Below are 24,230 nucleotides of genomic sequence, written 5' to 3'. Positions count from 1 at the left end.
GGTTGTACTTTTTTTTTTTTTTTTGGCTGATGCTATATAAGCTTGATTTCTTGTATCATATGTCCTTGCTAATGCTAATGTCTATAACACACTGCATCTCTCATTTTTGCTTTCCCAACACTTGTCTAGTGTGATGTAAGCTTTTCCCAATGCTTACATCACACTAAACTGACTCAACATTGCACTGACCATCTATGTCAACTGAATGCACTTCCTTAGATTTTATATGTTTCTCAACTGACAGCATACGCTCTTCTCCCTTCCTATACACATTGTACTCCCCAAACTCCCCAAATTCCAATTCTGCACTGCTTATATCAGTTTGACACCATGTCTCTGATATCTCAATAATATCTACGTTTGAGGCACCTCCGTAGCCAGGTGGGCAGGAGCAGCAGTGCGTCGAACATGCTTCTTGATTAGACCAGTGTTCGAGCCCATGACCACCAGGGTTCGAGTCAGTGACCACCAAATACAGAGGATGTGGAAAGGTCAAGGAATGACCGCCGCATATTCCCGGAGCAATATGGCCTTAGTTGCTAATGCCCCTAAAAACCAAATAACAAACAAACAAACATATCTACGTTTGATGTCTTGACCAGCACTTCAAATTTATTTACTATACTCCTAGCATTGGTGTACATACAAGTATGCATACACCTATTCTTATTTACCCTAACACAGCCCATGTATTTACCTGTTCCATAATGACTCGCACCAGTCCATGTAAACCCCAGCACCCCACCCTCCAATCTAACAGAATCAGTGCAAGAATCACTTGCACCTCTGCCTGCAACTACTGTTAATGTTTTAGTCTGTGAATTGCCCCAAGCTAGCAGTTTTCTGACCCACCTAACGCTGCCTCGATAGCATGAGCAAATATTCTAGTACCTCTGCTATTTAAGTGTATCCCATCCCTGTAGAAGCAGTCTCTCCTGTTAACATGCACAGACCACACTGAAAAAAACTCTACCCCATGTGCCTTGCACAATCTTTCCAGGGCCAAACTGATTGACATGGCTCTCATCATGTACTCTCTCCTAACGTGTCTGGGCAGAATTGCAGACACTTTCAAATTTAACCCTAACTCAGATTTTTTTTTTTAACATTGATCTCCTACTCTTAATGTCATTAGTTCCAATGTGTACAACAATATCACCCTTTGTGCCCTTAAAAAACATCTGCTCTACAATGTAATCAACTTTTGTCCCTGGCAGACATATCCTGGTCCTATTCCACCTATCCTTTTTACACAATATATTACTTATCTCCCTGACAATGGAGTCACCAACATTAACTATCTCTTGAGGGACCAGTGCATTCTGCCTTGGAGATTGTCACTGTGTAGCCTGATGCACAAGAGTGAGCTCTGGCATTGAGTTGTGCAGCTGAGAGCTTGATGGGTCCCCCACTTTAATACCTTCGTGGGCATCTACCCAACTCTTCAAACTCTGATAGGTGCCCATCAAAATGCTGAGTTGCCACCTAATTTTTTAATTGGTAAGGTAATAAAATGTAAATCTGTGCTTAATATATCTTTACTTTTATAGCCTGTGGATAATATTCCTCCTATTTTCACGTATTAGCATTGCTATTTAGTAGAATTAAAATTCAATTCACAAACTTGATTACAATGACCGCCGCTTTCTACATATCGTATAGTGAACGTACTTTACAATGGTGAGTCCATCGTAACGTGATTTGACCGTACAGAATCAATCATAAAGCAGGGATGCACTGTATTTTTAACCATTTACACGAAACTTCGCATAACCGGGGCAGCTGTTTAATTGGGTCAAAATGCATTATCCCAATGTGTCCCAAATTACCGGAATCCACTGTATTATGTTATTTACCTTTGTGCCTCTTGTTTGATATCAGAAAAGGAATTGTCTTATAAAAACTATTCTTCAACTTAAAAAAAAAAAAGAAAATACAGACTGATTATTTGTTAATGTAATTTCACGGTAATTAATTTGCTTCTTCTACATTAACAAACAATTTTCCAATGATCTAAAGCACATTGCTGCCCATCTGATACGCATGTTTAGTAGTGACTGATGTGTACTTTTGCTAACTGTACTTCTGTATTAGTTGTAATAGCCTAAATTTGAAAAGAAATTAGTGTACACTGAATCTAATTAAAATTAATAGTATTATTGTTGAAACAGTGAATTCTGTTGTAAAATGTAATGCAAAGTCAAGGTAATTTCGCCAATGACAAAATACACTCATGAGGTAATGAGGCTGGAAGGTCAGGTATTAGAATTCAGTTTAATGCTAATAATTGCAACTGATTTGAAGTGCCACAGAATACATGATGTACACTGACAAAACAAAATGGGGAAAAACAAATACATGATGTACACTGAAAAAACAACATGGGGGGAAAACTGTAAGCAAATTATCACATTTTCTTTGTAACATTGTTATAAAATCCTTTTTAAAAAGTTTTGATCAATCAACTCAACGCCATTGAGTTGTTTTTGTTTAAGTGATTGCAATGCCAAGTTGACTAGCTCAAAAAGAATACATAAACATGTTGGCTAGAATTCATTCTGTTGCTAGAATGCATTGGCATATTGCTTTAAGCTATTACTTTTCTTGTTGTATGAAACAGTTACCATTCATATAGTCATAGAATCTTAGAAACAAATTTTCAGGTACAGAAAAGTTCAGAAAAATACATTTAATTCATTTGAAACAGTGCTCTGTTTTTAATTAAAGAAGTAAATATTGAAGTAAATATAGAAGTAAAAATTGCATGCAAACTCACGCCTGTTTGCATGCAATTTTGAGAAAGAGATATGGAAATTTTAACTTGTAATAAGTTACTTATTAGGGGAATATGATAGTATTGATCTTGGGTTAAATTGATTAAAGTTAAACAGGATTGGATCAGTTATTTACATTAGTTATCTAATTTTTGGTGTTAGACCATGACATGTAGACTACGCATGACGACACAAATAGTAAAACAGTAAGAAATGATATATAGATATAATCAACTCTTTTGAAGTGTAATAAACAATACATTTGCTAAACTGTTTAGAATCAGAATTAAACTATGCAGAACTATGCAGAAACAAATTTACATTTGTCAATATTCAACTTCATTTGCCACCTCTCGGCCCATCTGCTCAACCTTTCCAGATCCTGTTGCAGCAGCATAGTGTCAGTAGTGTCCTTGATAACCCTGCCAACCTTTGTATTGTCTGCAAACTTGGACATTAAGCTTGATATACCATCATCAATATCATTTATAAATACAGAAAACAATAATGGACCCAACTCTGAGCCCTGAGGGACTCCACTAATAACATTAGTCCACGACGAGCAGTGTCCATTGATTACCACTCTCTGTCTTCTCCCCCTCAACCACCCCTTTATCCATAGCAGCAATTTGCCTCCAATGTCACACTGCTCCAATTTGTGTAGCAGTCTTCCATGTGCAACAGTATCAAAAGCCTTTCTAAGATCCAAGTATATAATATCAAAGCTATTCCCTGCATCCAGTTCTTTTGTGACTGCATCATAGTATCCAATCAAATTGGTCAGGCAAGACCTGCCCTTAACAAAACCATGCTGTGTCCGAGCTATAACTGAAGTCTTGTCTAAATGATCCTGCAGTGCTTCTTTAACCAGTGCCTCCATTAATTTTCCTGGAACAGAAGTTAAGCTCACAGGTCTATAATTACTTGTGTCAGCCTTTGATCCTCCTTTGTGAATTGGGGTCACATTTGCACATTTCCAGTCTATGGGTACCTCCCCTGAGTCCAAGGAAGCTCTCATAATTATGGCTAAGGGTTTGCTTACTTCCTTTGCTGCCTCCTTTAATATAACTGGATAGATTCCATCCACCCCGGGTGCCTTTCTTGTGTTTATCTTCAACAATTTCTCCTCCACTTTACTCCCAGTTATTTCAAGATTCTGTAGCTTACTGCTAGAGTTGACTACACCTCTGGCATTCCCCTTGCTGAATAACTCCTCGTGTGTGAATGTCGATGCAAAATATTCATTTAGTTTGTTAGCTACCTGAGCAGGATCATCAACAGTTGACACATCAATATCAAGTGGACCAATCTGATTCATCCCCTTCCTTCTAGAGTTTACATAAGTAAAGAACTCTTTGCTGTTTTTCTTTGCATCCCTTGCCAAGGATTTCTCGTATTCTGCCTTCGCCTGCCTAACCTCCTTTGTAACTTGGTTGCATATGAACTTGTATCTATCATAGGCTTCTGTGTCATGTGTTAATTTGTAAGTATCCCATGCATTTTTCTTCTCTGCCATATGCCTCATTAGTTCATCTGACATCCATTTTGGCCTAAACCTTGAACAATATTTCTTAGTTGGTATGTAAAGCCTAGTAGCTCCAAGATAAGTTCTTTGAATGCTTCCCATTTTGAATTTGCTGTTGGTAACATCATCAGTTGGTCGCCCTGTATAGAATTTAAATACTCTTTCAGTCCATCACCTTTTCGAAAGCAATAACCCTTCCCTTTACCCCTAATGGTAGTTACCTCTTTGAGTAAATCCCACTTCAGCACACTGTGATCACTGCCACCTAGTGGTTCATTTATCTGCAGATTCTTAATGCATGAAGAATCACTGCTGATAATCAAATTAAGAGTATTACTCCCTCTAGTTGCCTGGAGGGAGTATTACTCCCTCTAGCACCTGGAGAGTAGACACCTACGAGGTGATCTGATTGAGTTGTATAAGGCGTTGAATTGGTTGAGCAAGCTAAATGCTGATGGGATTCTTCCTCTTGCTCAGATTAAGAAACTGAGGGGGCACAGTGTCAAATTGAGGAAAGACAGTTGTAGAATAGATGTGCAGAAATTTGCCTTTAGCCAGCAGGTAGTTGATTGATGGAATAGACTTCCACTTTGTGTTGTGGAAGTTGACAGCTTAAATAAATTTAAGGCTGAGCTGGACAGGCATTTGAAACAAATGGAGGGGGTGAAATGGGAGAGAAGGTTTTTTTGCCTGATGCTGCATAAGCTTGCTTTCTTGCATTGTATGCCTTTATTAATGCTAATTTTGATGTCTTTTGCTGAATAGTTAGAGTATTTCTTGCATATTCCCAGTGGTCTCAGGAAGTTTTAACAGTTCTATCTCAAAAAAATTAAAAAGTTCTATCTTAAAAACATCCCAGAAGGCCAAAATGTGTGAATAGTGATCTTATCACTGTTCACCAGCGCAATTTCTTGGTATGCGGGAACAGGTGGTCAGATAGGCTTTACGAGTAGCCCAAGTTGTAGAATGGTAATCCCTTTAACTCTTGTATTTCATGCAGCAGCAGCACTAATTGCTTAAATTGCTTGAAGGCCAAAAGTGCGAACAGTCTCTCCTAAAGTCTCTCCTAATCAGTTTGTTACATGAAAATTTTTCTTCGTTCAACGGAAACTATTTTAAATGTAATTACCAAGGGGAATTCAAAAAAATTAGATATAAAGGAGTTCATTAAACAGAGGTCCGACTGAGTAATTTAAAATTCTAAAAATGGTTATAAAGTTTTATATAGAAAATATCTTAATGGATAGTGAAAATGTAGTTAAATAATTTTAAGCTTATTTCAAAACGTACTGCATCCAAGTGTCATATGTCACTGTTAATAAAGATGCCAGTATGGCATACCGCACCATTATTAACAGTTTTATTAACAAAAAAGCGCTGGCTTTTAATATAAAATAACAACATTTTTAAAAATCTCAAGTGACAGAAATAGAAGTCATTTTTGTAATCAGACAAAAGAAGTGCATTAAAAAAAAAAAAATGTCTCACTTTACCATAAAAGTGTTTAACAGTATAATAAGAAATACCATTAGTAAATTAATAAGAGGAGTAAACCTCAATATAGTACGTGGAACACTTCCGTATGATACCCTCCAGAAATTAAAACGGAAAAAACGAAAAAATCGACAACTTACCGGTACATTAAAGTAAAATATAAATAATTAAATAATCAATTTAACACAATTCAAAATCAATTCAAAACAATTAAAATTCAAATTAACGCAATTAAAAGAATCTAACGAAAATATTCAAAACGATTTTCCTTCCTGAAGCTGACAATGCTTTTCGACCGACTGTCGTGATCACAGGAATGAAAATTACCGAATCAGGCTAAACCTGCAACTTAAATAGTGATTATATGTCTTCGCGCATGCGCGTAAAGGTCCACGCATCGGAGATCAAATATGGCCGCCGAACATTAACAGAATTCTCGTGTAATTTAATTTCAACGGTTTCTGCAATTAATAGTCGCGTATAATTACGTTGAACGTTAAGTATTTTGGCCTCGTTAAATAAAAAAGTATGTTTTTCGTTAATGGCATGAAAGGCTAATTCTGACGCTGCTGAACGAGAAGCACGAACTGAGGCTTCGTGTTGATTTACACGAATATTAAGAGAAAACCGCGTCGAACCCTGGTAAGACGAGTCGCAATCACCACAAGAAATGTTGTATACTAGATCATTAATTTGTGTTGCGAACGCGGAAAGAACCGAGCGATTGTTCAGTATAGTGTGTAACTGCCGTATAGGCCTAGCTATAATTTTAAATTCGGTATCTTTAAAGAATCTGTTAAGCTGTTTGTGCCACTGTTCAACATATGGGACAGAAATAAAGTATTTTTTGATATTACTATTGTTGATTGGTGTAGTATTTTTTATCCTATCCTTAGCTTGTACCCTAATTCGATTTATTGTGTTAATGGGATAACCCCTGTTCAAGAATCTGCTAGTTAATATTTGTATTTCTGAGTCCAAAGCAGAATCCGTCGTTGAATATTTATAGGCATTTAGAAATTGATTAAAGATAATCGATCTTTTGTAGGTGAACGGGTGGTAGCTATTATAATGTAGAAGCATACCGGTGTTTGTGGGTTTTCGATAGATGCTAAATTGTATTTTGTTCGAGTCCCGGGTAAGCGTGAAATTTAGAAAGTTTAATGACTTAGTATCCGTATCTTCCCTTTCCAATGTAAATTTGAGTCTAGAATGAATATTATTAAACGAATGTAAAATGTCTTGGATAGTACTACTATCAGGAATAACTAGAACATCGTCTAAATACCTCCCATAGTATGTGATACGGGGACGAAACGGTGTCAAATGTATCTGCTCAATCGTTGAGAGATAGATCTCTGACATTAAGCCACTCAGGCTCAAACCCATTGGTAATCCAAAAATTTGTTTATACACCTTGTCTCGAAAGGTGATGTAGTTAGCCTCAACTACATCTCATTACAGCTCTGATTCATACTATCTAATAAGAAATACCATAACAAAAGACTGGCTGTGGTATTTCTCATTTAAGAACAATATAAAATTACACATCTGATGTCATAAACAATACATAAATAAAATCATAATCACATACACACAAACAGCTAAAAATATTTTGTATTACTTACAAATGACACAAGTTTGATGAAAGATGAATAATAGTCTGATGAAGGAACAAATCTGTTTAGTGAAATGCTAAGATGAGCATTATAGCAAAGTTCCATTAAGCACAGTAAGGCAAGTATTGCTGTCAGAACCTGTAAAAAAAAAATAACAATATTGTTCAAACAGAAAGGATACAATTTCATTTAAAGCTGTCATCTTAACTAAATTTTGGTTGTAGTATTAAAAACTAAGAAGAAAACTACAGTACACTAGTCCAGTATAGTAAGCTAGTACTGTACAGTGTTTCTTAAACAATACGGTTTGCACTTCTAAAGACAGCTTGTTAATCTGGGGTGTGCAAGCTGCAAATATTCAAAAGCTTATGATGTAATTTTTTTTAATCTGACAAATACATTTGCCAGATTAAAACTATTATGACTAAATTTGTATGACGTTAGGCTGAACCCAGTATAAATCAGACACTGCATTTTATAGACATGTAATCAGAGTAACAAATTTTGTTTATTATGTCATTAAAATCTTTATACATATTTAGATGCCAGTAAAAAAAGTGTAAATTTTTGTGGAAAAACATTTAACCAAATTGAGAAATAACAAAAATATTGAGAAACAAACTACACTTGCAGATCACTCAGGAATCAAAAACAATTTATTACTAGACTATCAAAAATTTTAAATTAGTACCAGTCTAGCAATTTGCATAAAATTGAAAATTAAATTATCAGAACTTTTAAATAAATTTCTAATGATAGGTGAATATGATAACAGGGCACATGCCATAGCATCATTCGAAGTTGGCACAGAAGCAGGAAACTACCTTAGTGCTGCCTGCACCAGAGATAAAGATTACTCTTCCACAACTATTCAACAAAGGAAGTAAGCAAACCCTTAGCCATAATTATGAGAGCTTCTTTCGACTCAGGGGAGGTACCCATGGACTGGCGATGTGCAAATGTGACTTCAATTCATAAAGGAGGATCAAAGGGCAACACAAGTAATTATAGACCTGTTAGTTTAACTTCTGTTACAGGAAAATTAATTATATAATATTGTAGATACACCATAGTTAACCCATAAATTTGAACTACGTATGTAGTGTAAGAGGCATCGTTTTTATAGTATCTCATATTGTGGGTGCCTTCACAACAAGATAGCTGGTTTATTTGAAGTAGTGTAAGTTGTAATTCTACAACTTACACTACTTCAAATAAATAATGCTTCTCTAGAAGAGACGACTACTGTTATTTATTTTCAGAGGATACCACCACCACCCAGACGATTGTTTCGAAACTAGTGGGTTTCATCATCAGTGGGCGGGCAGGTACCCTGGTAGTGCAACATGCCATCACAGTTGCAAAGTTATATCCACAATATGAGAGATGTCAACGGGTGTTGGTAATAATGTATTTGAAAACAAAATGCACAAGGCATAATCCTTATGGGTTTGGTAATTAACTATATAATATTGTTGTAGATACACCATAGTTAACCCATAAATTTTAACTATGTATGTAGTGTAAGAGGCATCGTTTTTATAGTATCTCATATTGTGGGTGCCTTCACAACAAGATAGCTAGTATTGCACTACTACAAATAAATAACGCTTCTCTAGTAGAGAAGACTACTGTTATTTATTTTCAGAGGATACCACCACCAAGATGATCGTTTCGAAGCTAGTGGGCTTCATCATCAGTGGGCAGGCAGGCACCCTGGTAGTGCACAGTTGCGAAGTTATATCCACAATATAAGAGATGCCAAAGTGTGTTGGTAATAATGTACAGTGGAACTTCTCTATCACGAACTTCTATTTAATGAATTTCTCTATATTACGAATTTTTTCGCAAAACATTGCACCTTGAAACGAAATTACATGTAAAATTAACCCCATATAGCAAAGTGTTAGTCTCTCTATAACAAATTTTTAAAAAACTTAGTAAAAGCATTTTTGAAGATTTAAGCATTTAGTGCTAAACAGCCACTCAAATATACGGCCTCCTTCCCTACAAAATTGCCCATTAGCATCTGGAATTAATCATCCTTTTAGTGAAGAATACTTGTGGCCATTGATGCCTGTAGAGGGTCTTTGTTTTATTTTTGTTACAGTTATAAAACCGAATGGGTTTTCTTAAAAGTGGTCATAAACTTTACAATAAATAGGATAGATTTGTAAATTGATGTTGGCTCAGGAGAAAACAAAATTCGCTGGGGTAAGCCTTTAGCATGCTGCGGCGGCAATACATAGAATACTACCATAGTCGATTTTTATTAACGCCTACTGAGTGACATTCGCTTCTCACTTCAACCATACCATGTGACCTTCCTGTCAATCATTATATGATATGTCCGTTCTCATCTAACTGGACTCCCAGTAGATGGTTTTCATGAATTTTTTTTTTTTTTTTTTTTCGTTCTTTTAGAACAATTTGTCATCAATCAAGGCTATATGCTCTTGTATTTTATTTACTTTTTTTCTAAAAAGTAACATAGAGCATACATTAACCCTAAATTTTCTTTCGTGTATATATATGAATGAAAGTCATATTTCTTCAAAGTGATTGATAGGAAAAGTCATGTGATACCGTTGAATTGGCAAGCGAATGTCATTGAGTAGGCGGTACAGTACTAACAATTCACTATATGGCCAGCGCAGCGAAGTTTGCGGGTTATGTATCAGCAAGAGCTGCAGTCCAGTAATTTTTACATTTGCGGAAACAATGTCGAAGAGAAAATGTTTAAGTATTAATGATAAAGTAAAGATTCTTCGTAATATTGACCAGGGTTTTAAGAAAAAAGATATTGCGGAGAAATATGACATACCTGCAAGCAGCTTATCTATGATTTTAAAAAATTAAGAATCAATTTTAAATGCAATTGAAGGAGGAGCAGACAAGAAGTGAATTAAGTTGTGTATATACGAAGATGTTGATAAAGTTGTTCTAAAATGGGTGCAAATGATATGTGAAAAAATATACCAATATCGGATCCAATAATTAAGCAACAAGCTCTGAAATTTGCACAGTCCCTGGGACATACAGAATTTAATGCGAGCACTGGGTGGCTAGATAAATTTAAGAAATGCCACAGAATTGTGGAAAAGGTTATTTGTGGAGAAAGTGTTAATGTAAGCAAAGAAGATTGCAACAGTTGGAGGAACAATACCTTAAAGAAGATTTTGGAAGAATATGAACCTAAGGATGTTTTTAATTTTGACAAAAGGGATTTATTCTTTAAACATTTACAGAATAGAACACTTGCTTTTAAGGATAAATGTTTTGGCGGAAAACAAAGCAAAGAAAGAATCACTGTGCTAGTTGGAGCAAACATGACAGGAAGTGAAAAATTAAGACTTTTAGTCATCGGAAAATCAAAAAACCCATGATGTTTTAGAGGCACAAAATCTTTAGAAGTTGACTACTACACCTTTAATAAAAAACCATGGATGACAAGTGATATTTTTGAAGAATGAATATTAAAACTAGAAAAGTGTATAACAAAAGAAAAAAAGGAAAATCGTGTTGGTAACTGACAACTGTCCGGCACATCCTGCCAGTATTTCTGCCAAACTTAAAAGTGTGAAGTTGTTGTTTTTACCACCAAACATGACATCAAAACTCCAGCCAATGGACCAAGGCATTATTAAAAATTTTAAATTTCATTATCGAAAGAGAATAATAATGAAGATAGTCAATGTGTTATCAGAAAATAGAAACTTGGAGGTTACAATTAACCTTAGAGATTGCATCTCTGAACTGGCAAACGTTTGGACAAACGATGTCACTGAATACACTATTCAAAATAGTTTTTCGAAAGCGGGATTTGCACTGAATACAGAAGTCGAACAACAACTGGACGAACAAGATGAACTGCCCCTTTCACAACTGAAAAACTTTTGGACATTATTAGAATCGTCCGGAAACATCGAAAATGAAATAACAATGGATAATTATGTTTATGTAGATCAAGATCTGACTACAACAGAACATCCAAATGAAGAGATGAAATACTGCTGAACAGTGTTAGACGTGACCATGATCACAAAGAAATTAACAATGACGCCGAAGACACATCAGAACTACTCATAGAAAAGCCAACTCGCGAAGAAATGATTAACGCTTTTAAAATGGTTCGTATTGGTCTACAGTTTTGTGAAAATGTTCCTGATAATGTTTTTAATGCTCTGAACAAATGTGAGGTTTTCTTTGAGAATCAGACATTTTTTAATTGTACTGTGCAAACGAAAATTAGATTTTTTTAATTATTATTAGCCATATGGTACAAGGAAGCCTGAGGCTTATGCTGCAACAGTCAAAAAAAATTTTCTGAATTACCCTGTGTGAGTGAGAGTTGTTGTTGTTGTTATTTGGTTTTTAGGAGCATTAGCAACTAAGGCCATATTGCTCCGGGATATGCGGTGGTCATTCCCTGACCTTTCCGCATCATCCGTATTTGGTGGCGACGGGCTTGAACCCCGGTCTAATCAAGAAGCGTGTGCTACGCACTGCTGCTCCTTCCCACCTGGCTACGGAGGCGCCTTGTGTGAGAGAGAGAGAGAGAGAGAGAGAGAGAGAGAGAGAGAGAGAGAGAGAGAGAGAGAGAGAGAGAGAGAGAAGGGAATCACCAAGAAAAAGAAGAATGATGATATCCAGCTCAGAACCCTGGGTGTGCCAAGCCCATACTGAACAGATACGAGCCCCCGGGGTAAATTTGTGATACTTACCAGCGAAAATTATGTAAACATAATTTAAATAAGTGTTTTTGAAATAAAATACATTAAAAATAAATGTAGATTCATTTTCATTTTCTAATTAAATAACAATTTCAAATAAAAAAGATTCTCTGTATAACGAAATTTCTCTATAACGAATTTTTTCGCTGGATTTATAGAATTCGTTATAGGGAAGTTCGACTGTATTTGAAAATGAAATGCACAAGGCATAATCCTTATGGATTTGGTAATTAACTATATAATATCGATGTAAATACACCATAGTTAATCCATAAATTTTAAACTACGCACGTAGTGTAAGAGACATCATTTTTATAGTATCTCATATTGTGGGTGCCTTCACAACAAGATGGCTGGTATTGCACTACTTCAAATAAATAATGCTTTTCTAGTAGAGAAGACTACTGTTATTTATTTTCAGAGGATACCACCACCCAGACGATCGGTTTGAAGCTAGTGGGCTTCATCATGAGATATTTCCTTGGCATCTCTCGTCACTCATGAGAGATGCGGGCACTGGTTAAAGAAGCACAGCGGAATCATCTAGACAAGAGTTCAGTTATAGCTCGGACACAGCATGGTTTTGTTAAGGGAAAGTTTTGCCTGACCAATTTGATTGGATACTATGATGTAGTCACAAAGAAACTGGATGCAGGGAATAACTTTGATATTTGGATTTTAGAGAGGCTTTTGATACTTTTTTTTTTTTTTTTTTTTGATTTGGTAGTTGTTGGCGCATCGGCTTCTGTGGCCATATTGCACCTCCCAAGGTTTTTGCAGTACTTTGATCCAAGCCCGAGGCGGGAATCGAACCCGCGACCTTTGGGTTGCCGGGTAGGTACTTTACCCACCTTTTGATACTGTTGCACATAGAAGACTGCTGAACAAATTGGAGCAATGTGGCATTGGAGGCAAATTGCTGCTAGGATAAAGGGATGGTTTAGTGGGAGGAGACAGAGTGGTAGTCAATAGACACTGCTCATCGTGGACTAATGTTATTAGTGGAGTCCCTCGGGGCTCAGAGTTGGGTCCATTATTGTTTTCTGTATTTATAAATGATATTGATGATGGTATATCAAGCTTAATGTCCAAGTTTGCAAACGATACGAAGGTTGGCAGGGTTGTTAAGAACACTAATGACAGTACGCTGCTGCAACAGGATCTAGAAAAGTTGAGCTGATGGGCTGAGAGGTGGCAAATAAAGTTTAACATTGACAAATGTAAAGTACGCTAGTTCAAGTAGTTCAGGTTTATGGGTTAACTATGGTGTATTTACACCGATACCATACAGTTAATTATCAAAACCCATAAGGATTATGCACTGTGCATTTCATTTTCAAAATACATTACCACCCTTTTTTGGCATCTCTCATATTGTGGATATAACTTCACAACTGTGATGACTTGTATTACCTGGGTACCTGCCCGCCCACTGATGATAAGCTCAATAGCTTCAAAACAATCGTATGGGTGGTGCTACCTTTGAAAATAAATAACAGTAGTCTTCTCTACTAGAGAAGTGTTATTTATTTGAAGTAATGCAATAGCAGCTATCTCGTTGTGAAGGCAACCACAACATGAGATACAATTAAAACGATGCCCTATATGCTACATACGTAGTTCAAGTTTATGGGTTATCTATGGTGTATTTACACCGATACTATATAGTAAAGTACTACATTGGGAAGCAGTAACCCCAGAGTGATGTATCAACTCTTTAGTACTACACTCACAGTGGTAGAGAACAAAAATGTCCTGAGGGTAATTGTGCAGGCAGATATGAAGTTTTCTGAGCAGTGCAGACAGTCTGCAAGAGTAGCTCATAGTGTCTTGTCAATGATATACAGGAATTTTTCTAGCAGGGATAAGGAGGTGATTATTCCCTTGTATAAGGCAATGGTCAATTTGAAAATGAGTATTGTATACAGGTCTGGAGGCCTCATTTCAAGAAGGATGTAGAGCTGTTGGAAAGAGTACAGAGAAGGGCAACAAGATTAGTGAATGAAACAAAGGGTTGCTCTTATGAAGAAAGGCTTAAGTTTTGAAAATTACAGTGCCTGGAGACTAGGCACCTGCGAGGTGATCTGATTGAGGTGTATAAAGCCTTGAATGGTTTGAGCATGCTCAATTCTGATGGGATTCCTCCTCTTGCTCAGAATAATCACCTGAGAGGGCATAAATTCAAATTGAGGAAAGACAGATGTAGGATAGATGTGAGGAAGTTTGCCTTTAGCCAGCGGCAAACTTCCATATTTTGTTATGGAAGTTGATAGCCTAAATAAATTTGGCTGATGCTGCATAAGCTTGCTTTCTTGCATCATGTGCTTCTACTAATACTAATAAATAAAATAGTAAAACAAAACAGAATATTCATATTATTCCCACAAGGTAATCATTCAATTCTGCTTTAAACTTAGTCAAACTCACTGCCTCAACCACATTGGGAGGCAAGCTATTTCAATGTTCGACAACCCACTGCTCATAGATGAGCTTTATCAGATCCCATCTTCTATTATTCTCTGGTCTATTCTCATGTCTCATCCATGAAGGAGAATAAACCTTCCTCATTCATTATACTCCTCAAGATCTCCCCTTAGATGTCTGGTTGTCAAACTCTTCAGTCCACACTTTCTAAGCCATTCCTTAGATTCACTGCTTTGCAATTGTTACCAATCAGGTTGCCCTTTTTTGAACCCTCTCCAGAAGCTCAATGCCTTTTTTCAGTTGTGGTCTCCCAACCCGAATACAATATTCCAAATGAGGTCTAACCATCGTCTTTTAAAGAGGGATAATGACATCCCACTCCTTGTAAATCATCCCCTAGCTGTTTTTACATTGCATGGAAATTTTCATAATAGATTAAATTAATATGCCATTTTTTTTTTTGTCTTGAACCACTTTTAACCTTGCCAGCTTATACATGACTCAAGGATTTCTGTTTCTCTAAATCCATAACCTTACATTTAGAAGCATTAAACTTTTGTTGCCATTTTTAAGACCATATATGGAATTGATCCAAGTTTTGTAAACAAAGTATAGTTACCTACTTACCTCCTCCTTTGTACCAGCTTTATGGACTAGGAAGACACTAGTACTTCTGTTACACTAGCACTTCTGTCACTAGCAAATCTGTTAAACAGAGCACGGAAAATGATAATCCCACCTATCCAAACAGGTTGCACCTTTATATCAACTTAGAGATAAGGGACAAAACAGGATTGGGTGTCAAATAATTACAAAACTGTGAGGGTGTCATTATTTTTTGCACGTACATAGAATGTCAAGTGTCAAAAAAAGTTTGAAAACATTACCATAAATGCATGTTATATACCAAACATTTCAGCCAATTTGCCTGTTCATCACATATCTGGCAGGATTCAAACCTAGACCTTTTCCACCAAGTATAGGAGCACAGTAATTACAGTGAAACTTCTCTATTTAAACTTTATTTAAATAATTAGCATTAGCAGAGGCATTTGATGCAAGAAAGCAAGCTTATGCAGCATCAGCCAAAAAAAAATAAATAAATAAATAAAAAATAACCACTTCCACTTCACCCCTCTGTTCGTTCGAAATACCTGTCCAGCTGAGCCTTAAACTTATTTAGTTCAGGAGAGAACAAACCATGCAACCTTCAAGACTAAGCAACTCAACCACAGTATGGTGGGAAAAAAAATAAAAAAGTTCATCACATATCTGGCAGGATTCAAACCTAGACCTTTTCCACCAAGTATAGGAGCACAGTAATTACAGTGAAACTTCTCTATTTAAACTTTATTTAAATAATTAGCATTAGCAGAGGCATTTGATGCAAGAAAGCAAGCTTATGCAGCATCAGCCAAAAAAAAATAAATAAATAAATAAAAAATAACCACTTCCACTTCACCCCTCTGTTCGTTCGAAATACCTGTCCAGCTGAGCCTTAAACTTATTTAGGCTATCAACTTCCATGACAAGGGATGGAAGTCTGTTCCACCAACCAACCACCCGCTGGCTAAAGGCAAATTTCCTCACGTCTATCCTACATCTGTCTTCCCTCAATTTGAATTTATGCCCTCTCAAGTGATCATTCTGAGCAAGAGGAAGAATCCCATCAGCATTGAGCATGCTAAAACCATTCACGGCTTTATACACCTCTATCAGATCGCCTCGCTGGTGCCTAGTTTACAGACACTGTAATTTGAAAAACTTAAGCCTTTCTTCGTAAGAGCACCCCTTTGTTCCATTCACCAATCTTGTTGCCCTTCTCTGTACTCATTCCAGCATTTCTACATCCTTCTTGAAATGAGGCCTCCAGACCTGTATACAGTACTCTAGGTGTGGCCTGCCCATTGCCTTATACAAGGGAATAATCACCTCCTTATCCCTGCTAGAAAAATTCCTAAATATCATCGACAATACACCATGAGCTACTCTTGCAGCCCGTCTGCACTGCTCAGAAAACTTCATATCTGCCTGCACAACCACCCCCAGCTCCCTTTCATTCTCTACCACTGTCAGTGTAGTACCACAGAGTTGATATGTTGTTCTGGGGTTGCTGTTTCCCATATGTAGTACTTTACATTTGTCAATGTTAAACTTCATTTGCCACCTCTCAGCCCATCTGCTCAACCTTTCCAGATCCTGTTGCAGTAGCATAGTGTCAGTAGTGTCCTTGCCTGCCAACCCTCGTATCGTCTGCAAACTTGGACATTAAGCTTGATATACCATCATCAATAGCATTTATAAATACAGACAATAATGGACCCAATACTGAACCCTGAGGGACTCCACTAATAACATTAGTCCACGATGAGCAGTGTCCAATGATTACCACTCTGTCTTTTTTTCTCTATATTACAAATTGTTTTGCAAAACATTGCACCTTGAAACAAAAGTATAGGTAAAATTAACCCCATATAGCAAAGTGTTAGTTTCTCTAAAACAAATTTTAAAAAAAAATTAACATTCACTCTAATACAAACCAGCGGTAATTACCAACCTATCAAAGCAAGCAACGGCAGATAGGGGTAACGCATGCCAATCACTCAAACATGCCACACCTTGGCAATGATTGATCAGAAGGGTTATCATATAATAAAAATTAACTGGGTTTTCTAATAAATTTCAGGTAAACGTGATCATAAACTACTTTGCAATAAATAGGGCATATTTATAAATTGATATTCACTTTCACTTGTGCACTTTGAATAATTTTTACTGTCACAGAAACATGTCAAAGAGAAAGTATTTAAGTGTGAATGATAAAGTAAAGATTCTTCATGAAATTGACCAGGGGTTTAAGAAAAAAGATATTGCCAAGAAATATACCAATAAGCAGTCTAGCAATGAAATTAAAAAATCAAGAATCAATTTTAAATGCAACTGAAGAAGGTCCAGACAAGAAACAAATTGTGTACATATGAAGATGCTAATAAAACTGTTCTAAAATAGGTGCAAATGATACATGAAAAAAATATGCCAATATCAGGGCCAATAATTAAGCAACATGCTCTGAAATTTGTGTAATCCCTTGGACAGAAAGAATTTAATGCTCGCACTGGGTGGTTAAATAAATTTAAGTTCAAGAGAAATGTGGAAACATTATTTGCAGACAAAGTGTTAATGTAAGTGAAGGAACAATACCTTAAAGAAGATTTTGGAAGAATATGAACCAAAGGATGTTTTTGATGCTGACAAAATAGATTTATTCTTTAAATTTGTCAAATAGAACACTTGCTTCTAAGAATGATAAATGTTTTGACGAAAAATAAAGCAAAGAAAGAATCAGCGTGCTAGTTGGAGCCAATATGACGGGAAGAAAAAAATTAAGACTATCAGTCATCGAAAAACCAAAAAACCCAAATGTTTTAGAGGCACAAAAATCACTCGAAGTTGGCTACACCATTAATAAAAAAAGCATAGATGACAAATGATATTTGTGAAGAATGGATATTAAAACTAGACAAGCATGTGACTAAAGAAAAAGAAAACTCATATTGATTACTGATAACTGTCTGGTACATTCTCCCAGTATTTCTACCACACTTGAAAGTATGAAGATGTTGATTATCACCAAATATAACATCAAACTCCAGCCAATGGACCAAGGTATTATTAAAAATTTTAAATTTCATTATCAAAAGAGAATAATAATGAAGATAATCAGTGCATTACAAGAACACAGAAACCTGGAAGTTACAATAAGCTTTAGAGATTGCATCTCAAAGTGGGATTTGCATTGATTACAAAAGGTGAATAATTGGATGAACCAGATGAACTGCTGCTTTCACAATTGAAAAACTTTTGGACATTATTATAATCATCTAGAAACATCGAAAGTCACACAACACTGGATAGTTATGTTAATGGCAATCAAGATCTGGTACAAAAGAACATCTAAATGAAAATAAAATACTATTGAACAGTGTTATACATCATGTTCACAAGGAAATCAACAATAACCCTAAAGATACATGAGAAGAACCCATAGAAATGCCCTCATGAAGAAATAATTCATGCTTTTAAAAAAAAGAGTTCTGCTTTTGTTCAGAGAAATTCTAGAATACAGGACAATTTTCAAGCAAAAACCCAAAACAACTTTAACCCTAACTGGTTAAAGATGCATTGCTGGATCATCTAGACAAGACTGCAGTAATAAGTCAGACACAGCATGGGTTTGTTAAGGGAAAGCTTATCTGACAAATTTCATTGGATACTATGTGGTTACAAAGGAACTGGATGCCTCGAGGCCTCATTTTAAGAAGGATGTAGATTTGCTTGAGTGTACAGAGAAGGAAAACAAGGCTGGTGAGGGGAACAAAAGGCTCCTCTTACCAAGAAAGGTTTAAGTTCGGCAAACTGCAGCAGCTGTAGATGAGGCACCTATGAGATGATCTGATTGAGGTGTATAAGGCCTTTAATGGATTGGGCATGCTGAATTCTGATGAGATTCTTCTGCTTGCTCAAATTACAAACCTTAGGGGGCATAAATTCAAAGGGATGCATGGAAGACATGGAAGGCAGTTAACTGCTGGAACAAACTTCCATCTGTTGTTGTGGAAGTTGATAGCTTAAATAAATTCAAGGAGGAACTGGACAATGTTTTAGAGGGAATGGATGTGTGAAATTGTTTTTTTTTTTTTTTTTTTTGGCTGACGCTACAGAAGAAACGCATCAGGCCAGAAAAATATAGCACATCCTCCTTTGGTGGATAAGTCAAAAATCTATTTCCCTCCATTGTACATCACGCTGGTTTGATAAAAATATTTGTGAAAGTGATGGACAAAAAAGGAGAAGGATCTTTGTGTTTGAGGCAAATGTTTCCTCAAATCAATGAGGCCAATTTCTTTAACAAAAGCCTACAGGAAAAGTAATAAGAAGGCAAACCACTTTGTTTAATTCTTTCTTTCTTTTGCTATGTAACAAACTTCGAGATGCTATTTTTCTGCTATCTCTCGCTTTATTCGTCTCCAACAAAGTTTATTTTACGCTACTTTCTCAAGAGGGAATTTTTGTGGGTGTTCAAATCAAACTGCAGTTCCAAGATGAGGACTTCACTAAAAAATGAAATGCTACAGAAATAAGAGCCTGGATGCATTTGAAAACGTCTGCTGGATATTTTTAGGTAAAGAGAAATCACAAAATTACAGTGAAATTGTGGATAAGCTAATTTTAGCATACAGAGAGAGAGAAATGGGAGCAACATGTCGTTAAAGCTTCATTTCCTACATTCCCATTTAAACTTTTTTTTCCTGAAACTTGGGAGCAGTCTCCAATGAACGCAGTGAAAGGTATCAACAAGGCATTATTCACATGGAAAAAAAATACCAGGTAAAATAGAGTCCCAGTACGGTGGAAGACTACTGTTGGAATCTCATATGGGAGACAATAATGGATGATTATGAAAGGAAAAAAATGACAAAATAAGTGTTTTATTATCAGATAAATATTTTTGTAAATAGAATAAGGTTAATAAACCCACTGTTCAATATTTAGTACTGTGTTTATGTAACATTTTCTTGAAATCTTTTTTACTAGAAACTTACTTTTTGACTTTAATCCCTTCTCCCATGAAATTGGTGGGTGTTACAGCAATATGGTTACCATATTTGAATTCAGCAATGTCAAATCTATAAGTATCACACTGAATTTTAATAGGGACCATTGTAATCTAGCCAAACAGTGTAATCTCTCAACTTAGCATTAGCAGAGGCATGTGATGCAAAAAAGCAAGCTTATGCAGCATGAGCCAAAAAAAACAACCACTCCCATTTCACCTCTCCGTTCATTCGAAATACCTATTCAGCTGAGCCTTAAATTTATTTAGGCTATCAACTTCCACAACAAGGGATGGAAGTCTGTTCCACGAACCAACTACCCGCTGGCTAAAGGCAAATTTCCGCACATCTATCCTACATCTGTCTTTCCTCAATTTGAATTTATGCCTTCTCAGGTGATTATTCTGAGCAAGAGAAAGAATCCCATCGGCATTGAGCATGCTCAAACCATTCACAGCTTTATACACCTCTATCAGATCACCTCGCCGGTGCCTAGTCTCCAGACACTGTAATTTGCAAAACTTAAGCCTTTCTTCGTAAGGGCAACCCTTTGTTCCATTCACCAATCTTGTTGCCCTTCTCTGTACTCATTCCAGCAGCTCTACATCCTTCTTGAAATGAGGCCTTCAAACCTGTATACAGTACTCAAGGTGTGGCCTGACCATTGCTTTATATAAGGGAATAATCACCTCCTTATCCCTGCTAGAAAAATTCCTGAATATCATTGACAATACACCATGAGCTACTCTTGCAGCCTGTCTACGACAGGCTGCAAGAGTAGCTCATAGGCTGTCATTGCTCAATGATATTCCCCAGGACCTTTCTTCTCTCAGCAGGGCATCAGGAGGCTGATACGTTGCTCTGGGGTTACTGTTTCCCATAAGTAGTACTTTTCATTTGTCAATGTTAAACTTCATTTGCCACCTCTCAACCCATCTGCTCAACCTTTCAGATCCTGTTGCAGCAGCATAGCATCAGTAGTGTCCTTAACAACCCTGCCAACCTTCTTATCGTCTGCAAACTTGGGCATTAAGCTTAATATACCATCATCAATATCATTTATAAATACAGAAAACAATAATGGACCCAACACTGAACTCTGAGGGACTCCACTAATAACATTAGTTCACGATGAGCAGTGTCCATTGATTACCACGCTGTCTTCTCCCCCTCAACCATCCCTTTATCCATAGAAGAAATTTGCCTCCAATGCCACACTGCTCCAATTTGTGAAGCAGTCTTCATTGTGCAACAGTACCAAAAACCTTTCTAAGATCCATATATATAATATCAAAGTTATTCTCTGCATCCAGTTCTTTTGTGACTGCATCATAGTATCCAATCAAATTGGTCAGGGAAGACTTTCCCTTAACAAAACCATGCTGTGTCCGAGTTATAACTGAAGTCTTCTCTAGATGATCCTGCAGTGCTTCTTTAACCAGTTTCCATTAATTTTCCTGGAACAGAAGTTAAACTCACAGGTCTATAATTACTTGTGTCAGCCTTTGATCCTCCTTTGTGAATTGGGGTCACATATGCATATCTCAAGTCTATGGGTATTAGTCTAAGTTATTTGTATACTGCTAACATTTAAGGAAACCATTCAAGGAAATAATCAGAGGAGAAGTAGACTTTTTGAGATCCTTCAAACAGTTAAGTTTTCAGAAATTTTTACTGTATTTTTGATTAATTCACATATTGAATTGTGTTTCACAAATAGATTAAAATGGTTTAGTAGCGTTCGTTAGTTTATTTTTTAAATTTAGTTAGTGATTTTGTAAGTTACAACTCACTACTCATACCGCTATTGTATCGGTATTTTAACATGACTATCGTAGCACATAACCAGTACTGCAGAAGAATAATAGGATTTTTATTGCAATAAATAAGTAGACTGAAGATTTTAATCATTTTTTTGGGCATATATCTTTGTGTTTAGCTAAGGATTTAACTAATTTAATATTGTGATTGTCAGCATAAGTTATAACATAAAACTAGATAGCGTAATACATATATCACTGCATTAGCTTAGTGTAGTATTGTAAATTAATCAATTAAATTTATTAACCTTATTAATTTTCATTGTTAATTAATTAAATTGTGTTTAAAAGAAAATTATCCCCCAGATAAAGAGCAGCAAAGCAATGTGCAGAGTAGCAGGAGTGCTATAAGTCAAGGGAGCAACAAAAGGAGTCGATTCTCCAATGCATCATAGCCAAAAAAAATGTTCACCTTGTGAAATGTTTGTGGACGTTTCTAGAACAGGACATGATCTAGCCAAGGAGAATTTGTGCTAGGTGCAGAGAGTGGCAAGAAATTAGGTGCCCATTTAGCATTCTCATGGGCATCTATGAGAGTTTGAAGAGTAGGGTAGGGTAGATGCCCTCAAATAATTAAAATGGGGCCCACCAAGCTCTCAGCTGCCTAACTCAAAGCCAGAGCTCACACTTGCACATCTGGCAACACAGCAGCAATCTTCAAGGCAGAATACACCAGTCCCACAGCAGCTAGTTACTGCCAGAGACTCAATTGTCAGGGAAATCAGAAATATATTGTGCAAAAATGATAGGTGGAATAGGACCAAGGAATGTCTCCCAGGGACAAAAGGTGATAACGTTGTACACATTGGCACTAATCCCTATAGGTAGATCTGCAGACTTATTTAACAATTACAGTTCAATGTTGAAAAAAAGTCACAAGTTAAGGTTAAAATTGAAACTGTCTGCAATTCTGCACAGACACGATAGGAGGGAGTAATTGATGAGTCTTGTCAATTAATTCGGCCATGGAGAGACTGTGCAAGGATCATGCGGTAGAATTTTTCTCAGTGTGGTCTGTGCTTGTTAACAGAAGAAATTGTTTCTACAGGGATGAGATATACTTAAATAGAAAGGGTGCAAGAATCTTTGCTGATGCTATAGAGGAAGTGTTAGGTGGGTAGGAAAACTACTAACTTGGGGGGAATTCACAGAATAATAGATTAACAGTGCTATAAGTGGAAGTGAAAGTGATTCTTGTACTGCTTCTATTGGACTGAGCAGCAGCCTAGAAAGAAAGAAAGGTGATGGAGATTTCAGGGATTGCGGGAGTCATCATGGAACAAGTAGATGCACGGACTGTGTTAGTGTAACTAAAAGTAAGAAAAACTGCATGTATACTTGCATGTACACCAATGCTAGCAGTAGGCTAAATAAATTTGATGAATTTGAAGTGCTGATCAAGACATCAAAGGCAGATATTGTTGGGATATCAGAGACCTGGTGTCACACAGATATAAGCAGTGCAGAATTGGAATATGGGGAGTACAATGTGTACAGAAAGGATAGATAGGACAGTAAGGAGGAAGCATTAGCTGTTAGTTAAGAAACACAAAATCTAAGGAAGTGCATCCAGCTGACATGGAGGAACAGTGAATATTGAGTCAGTCTGACATAAGAACTCAAAAAGCAAAATTGAGAGCGAGAATGCATACAGAGAAAGAGTGGGCCAGAAAATCACATTGTCTTATAATGTGGGATTTTAACTTTCCAGATATAGAATGGAACTTGTGTGTTAGTCACTTGCACACTAGCAAAACTTTTGTGGATTTATTGGATTGTTTTCTAGAACAGCTTGTTCGAGAGGCAACAGAGGGAATCTTGACTAGCAGTGATTATTCATGCATTAAGAATCTGCAGATAAAGTAACCACTGGTGGCATTGATCACATTGTACTGATGTGGGATTTGTTCAAAAATGTAACTACCATCAGAAGTAAAGAGAAGGGTTTTTGCTTTCATAGTGGTGACTACAGTGGTCTCAGGCACTTTTTAAATTCTCTACAGTGGGACCAACTGAAGATGTTACCAATAGCAAATTCTTAATGGGAAGCATTCAAGGAAGTTATCTTGGAAGCTACTACGTTTTTCATACCGACACAGAAATACTGTTAAAGGTTTAGGCCTAAATGGATGTCAGACAAAGTAACGAGACTCGTAGCAGAAAAGAAAAATACATGGGATGCATATAAATTATCAGAAGACACAAAAGGCTATGGCAGATATAAGC

General features: G+C 36.5%; 1 protein-coding gene across 3 annotated transcripts in view; it reads right to left on the bottom strand.

Annotated features, from left to right (window-relative positions):
- LOC150074975 (ATP-binding cassette sub-family C member 1-like) overlaps window positions 1–24,230 on the bottom strand; it is an 889,139-nt gene that overhangs the window by 814,584 nt on the left and 50,325 nt on the right. For all 3 annotated transcript variants that reach the window (XM_090388347.1, XM_090388349.1, XM_090388348.1), the window contains exon 3: window positions 7,422–7,550. In XM_090388347.1, coding sequence (XP_090244473.1) covers window positions 7,422–7,550 — 129 coding nt within the window. The remainder of the gene's footprint in view (window positions 1–7,421; window positions 7,551–24,230) is intronic.

This window comes from Mastigoproctus giganteus, chromosome 14 (genome assembly GCF_048544385.1).
Source record: "Mastigoproctus giganteus isolate SK-2022 chromosome 14, ASM4854438v1, whole genome shotgun sequence".
NCBI lineage: Eukaryota > Metazoa > Arthropoda > Arachnida > Uropygi > Thelyphonidae > Mastigoproctus > Mastigoproctus giganteus.
This window is presented reverse-complemented; position numbering and strand designations above follow the sequence as displayed.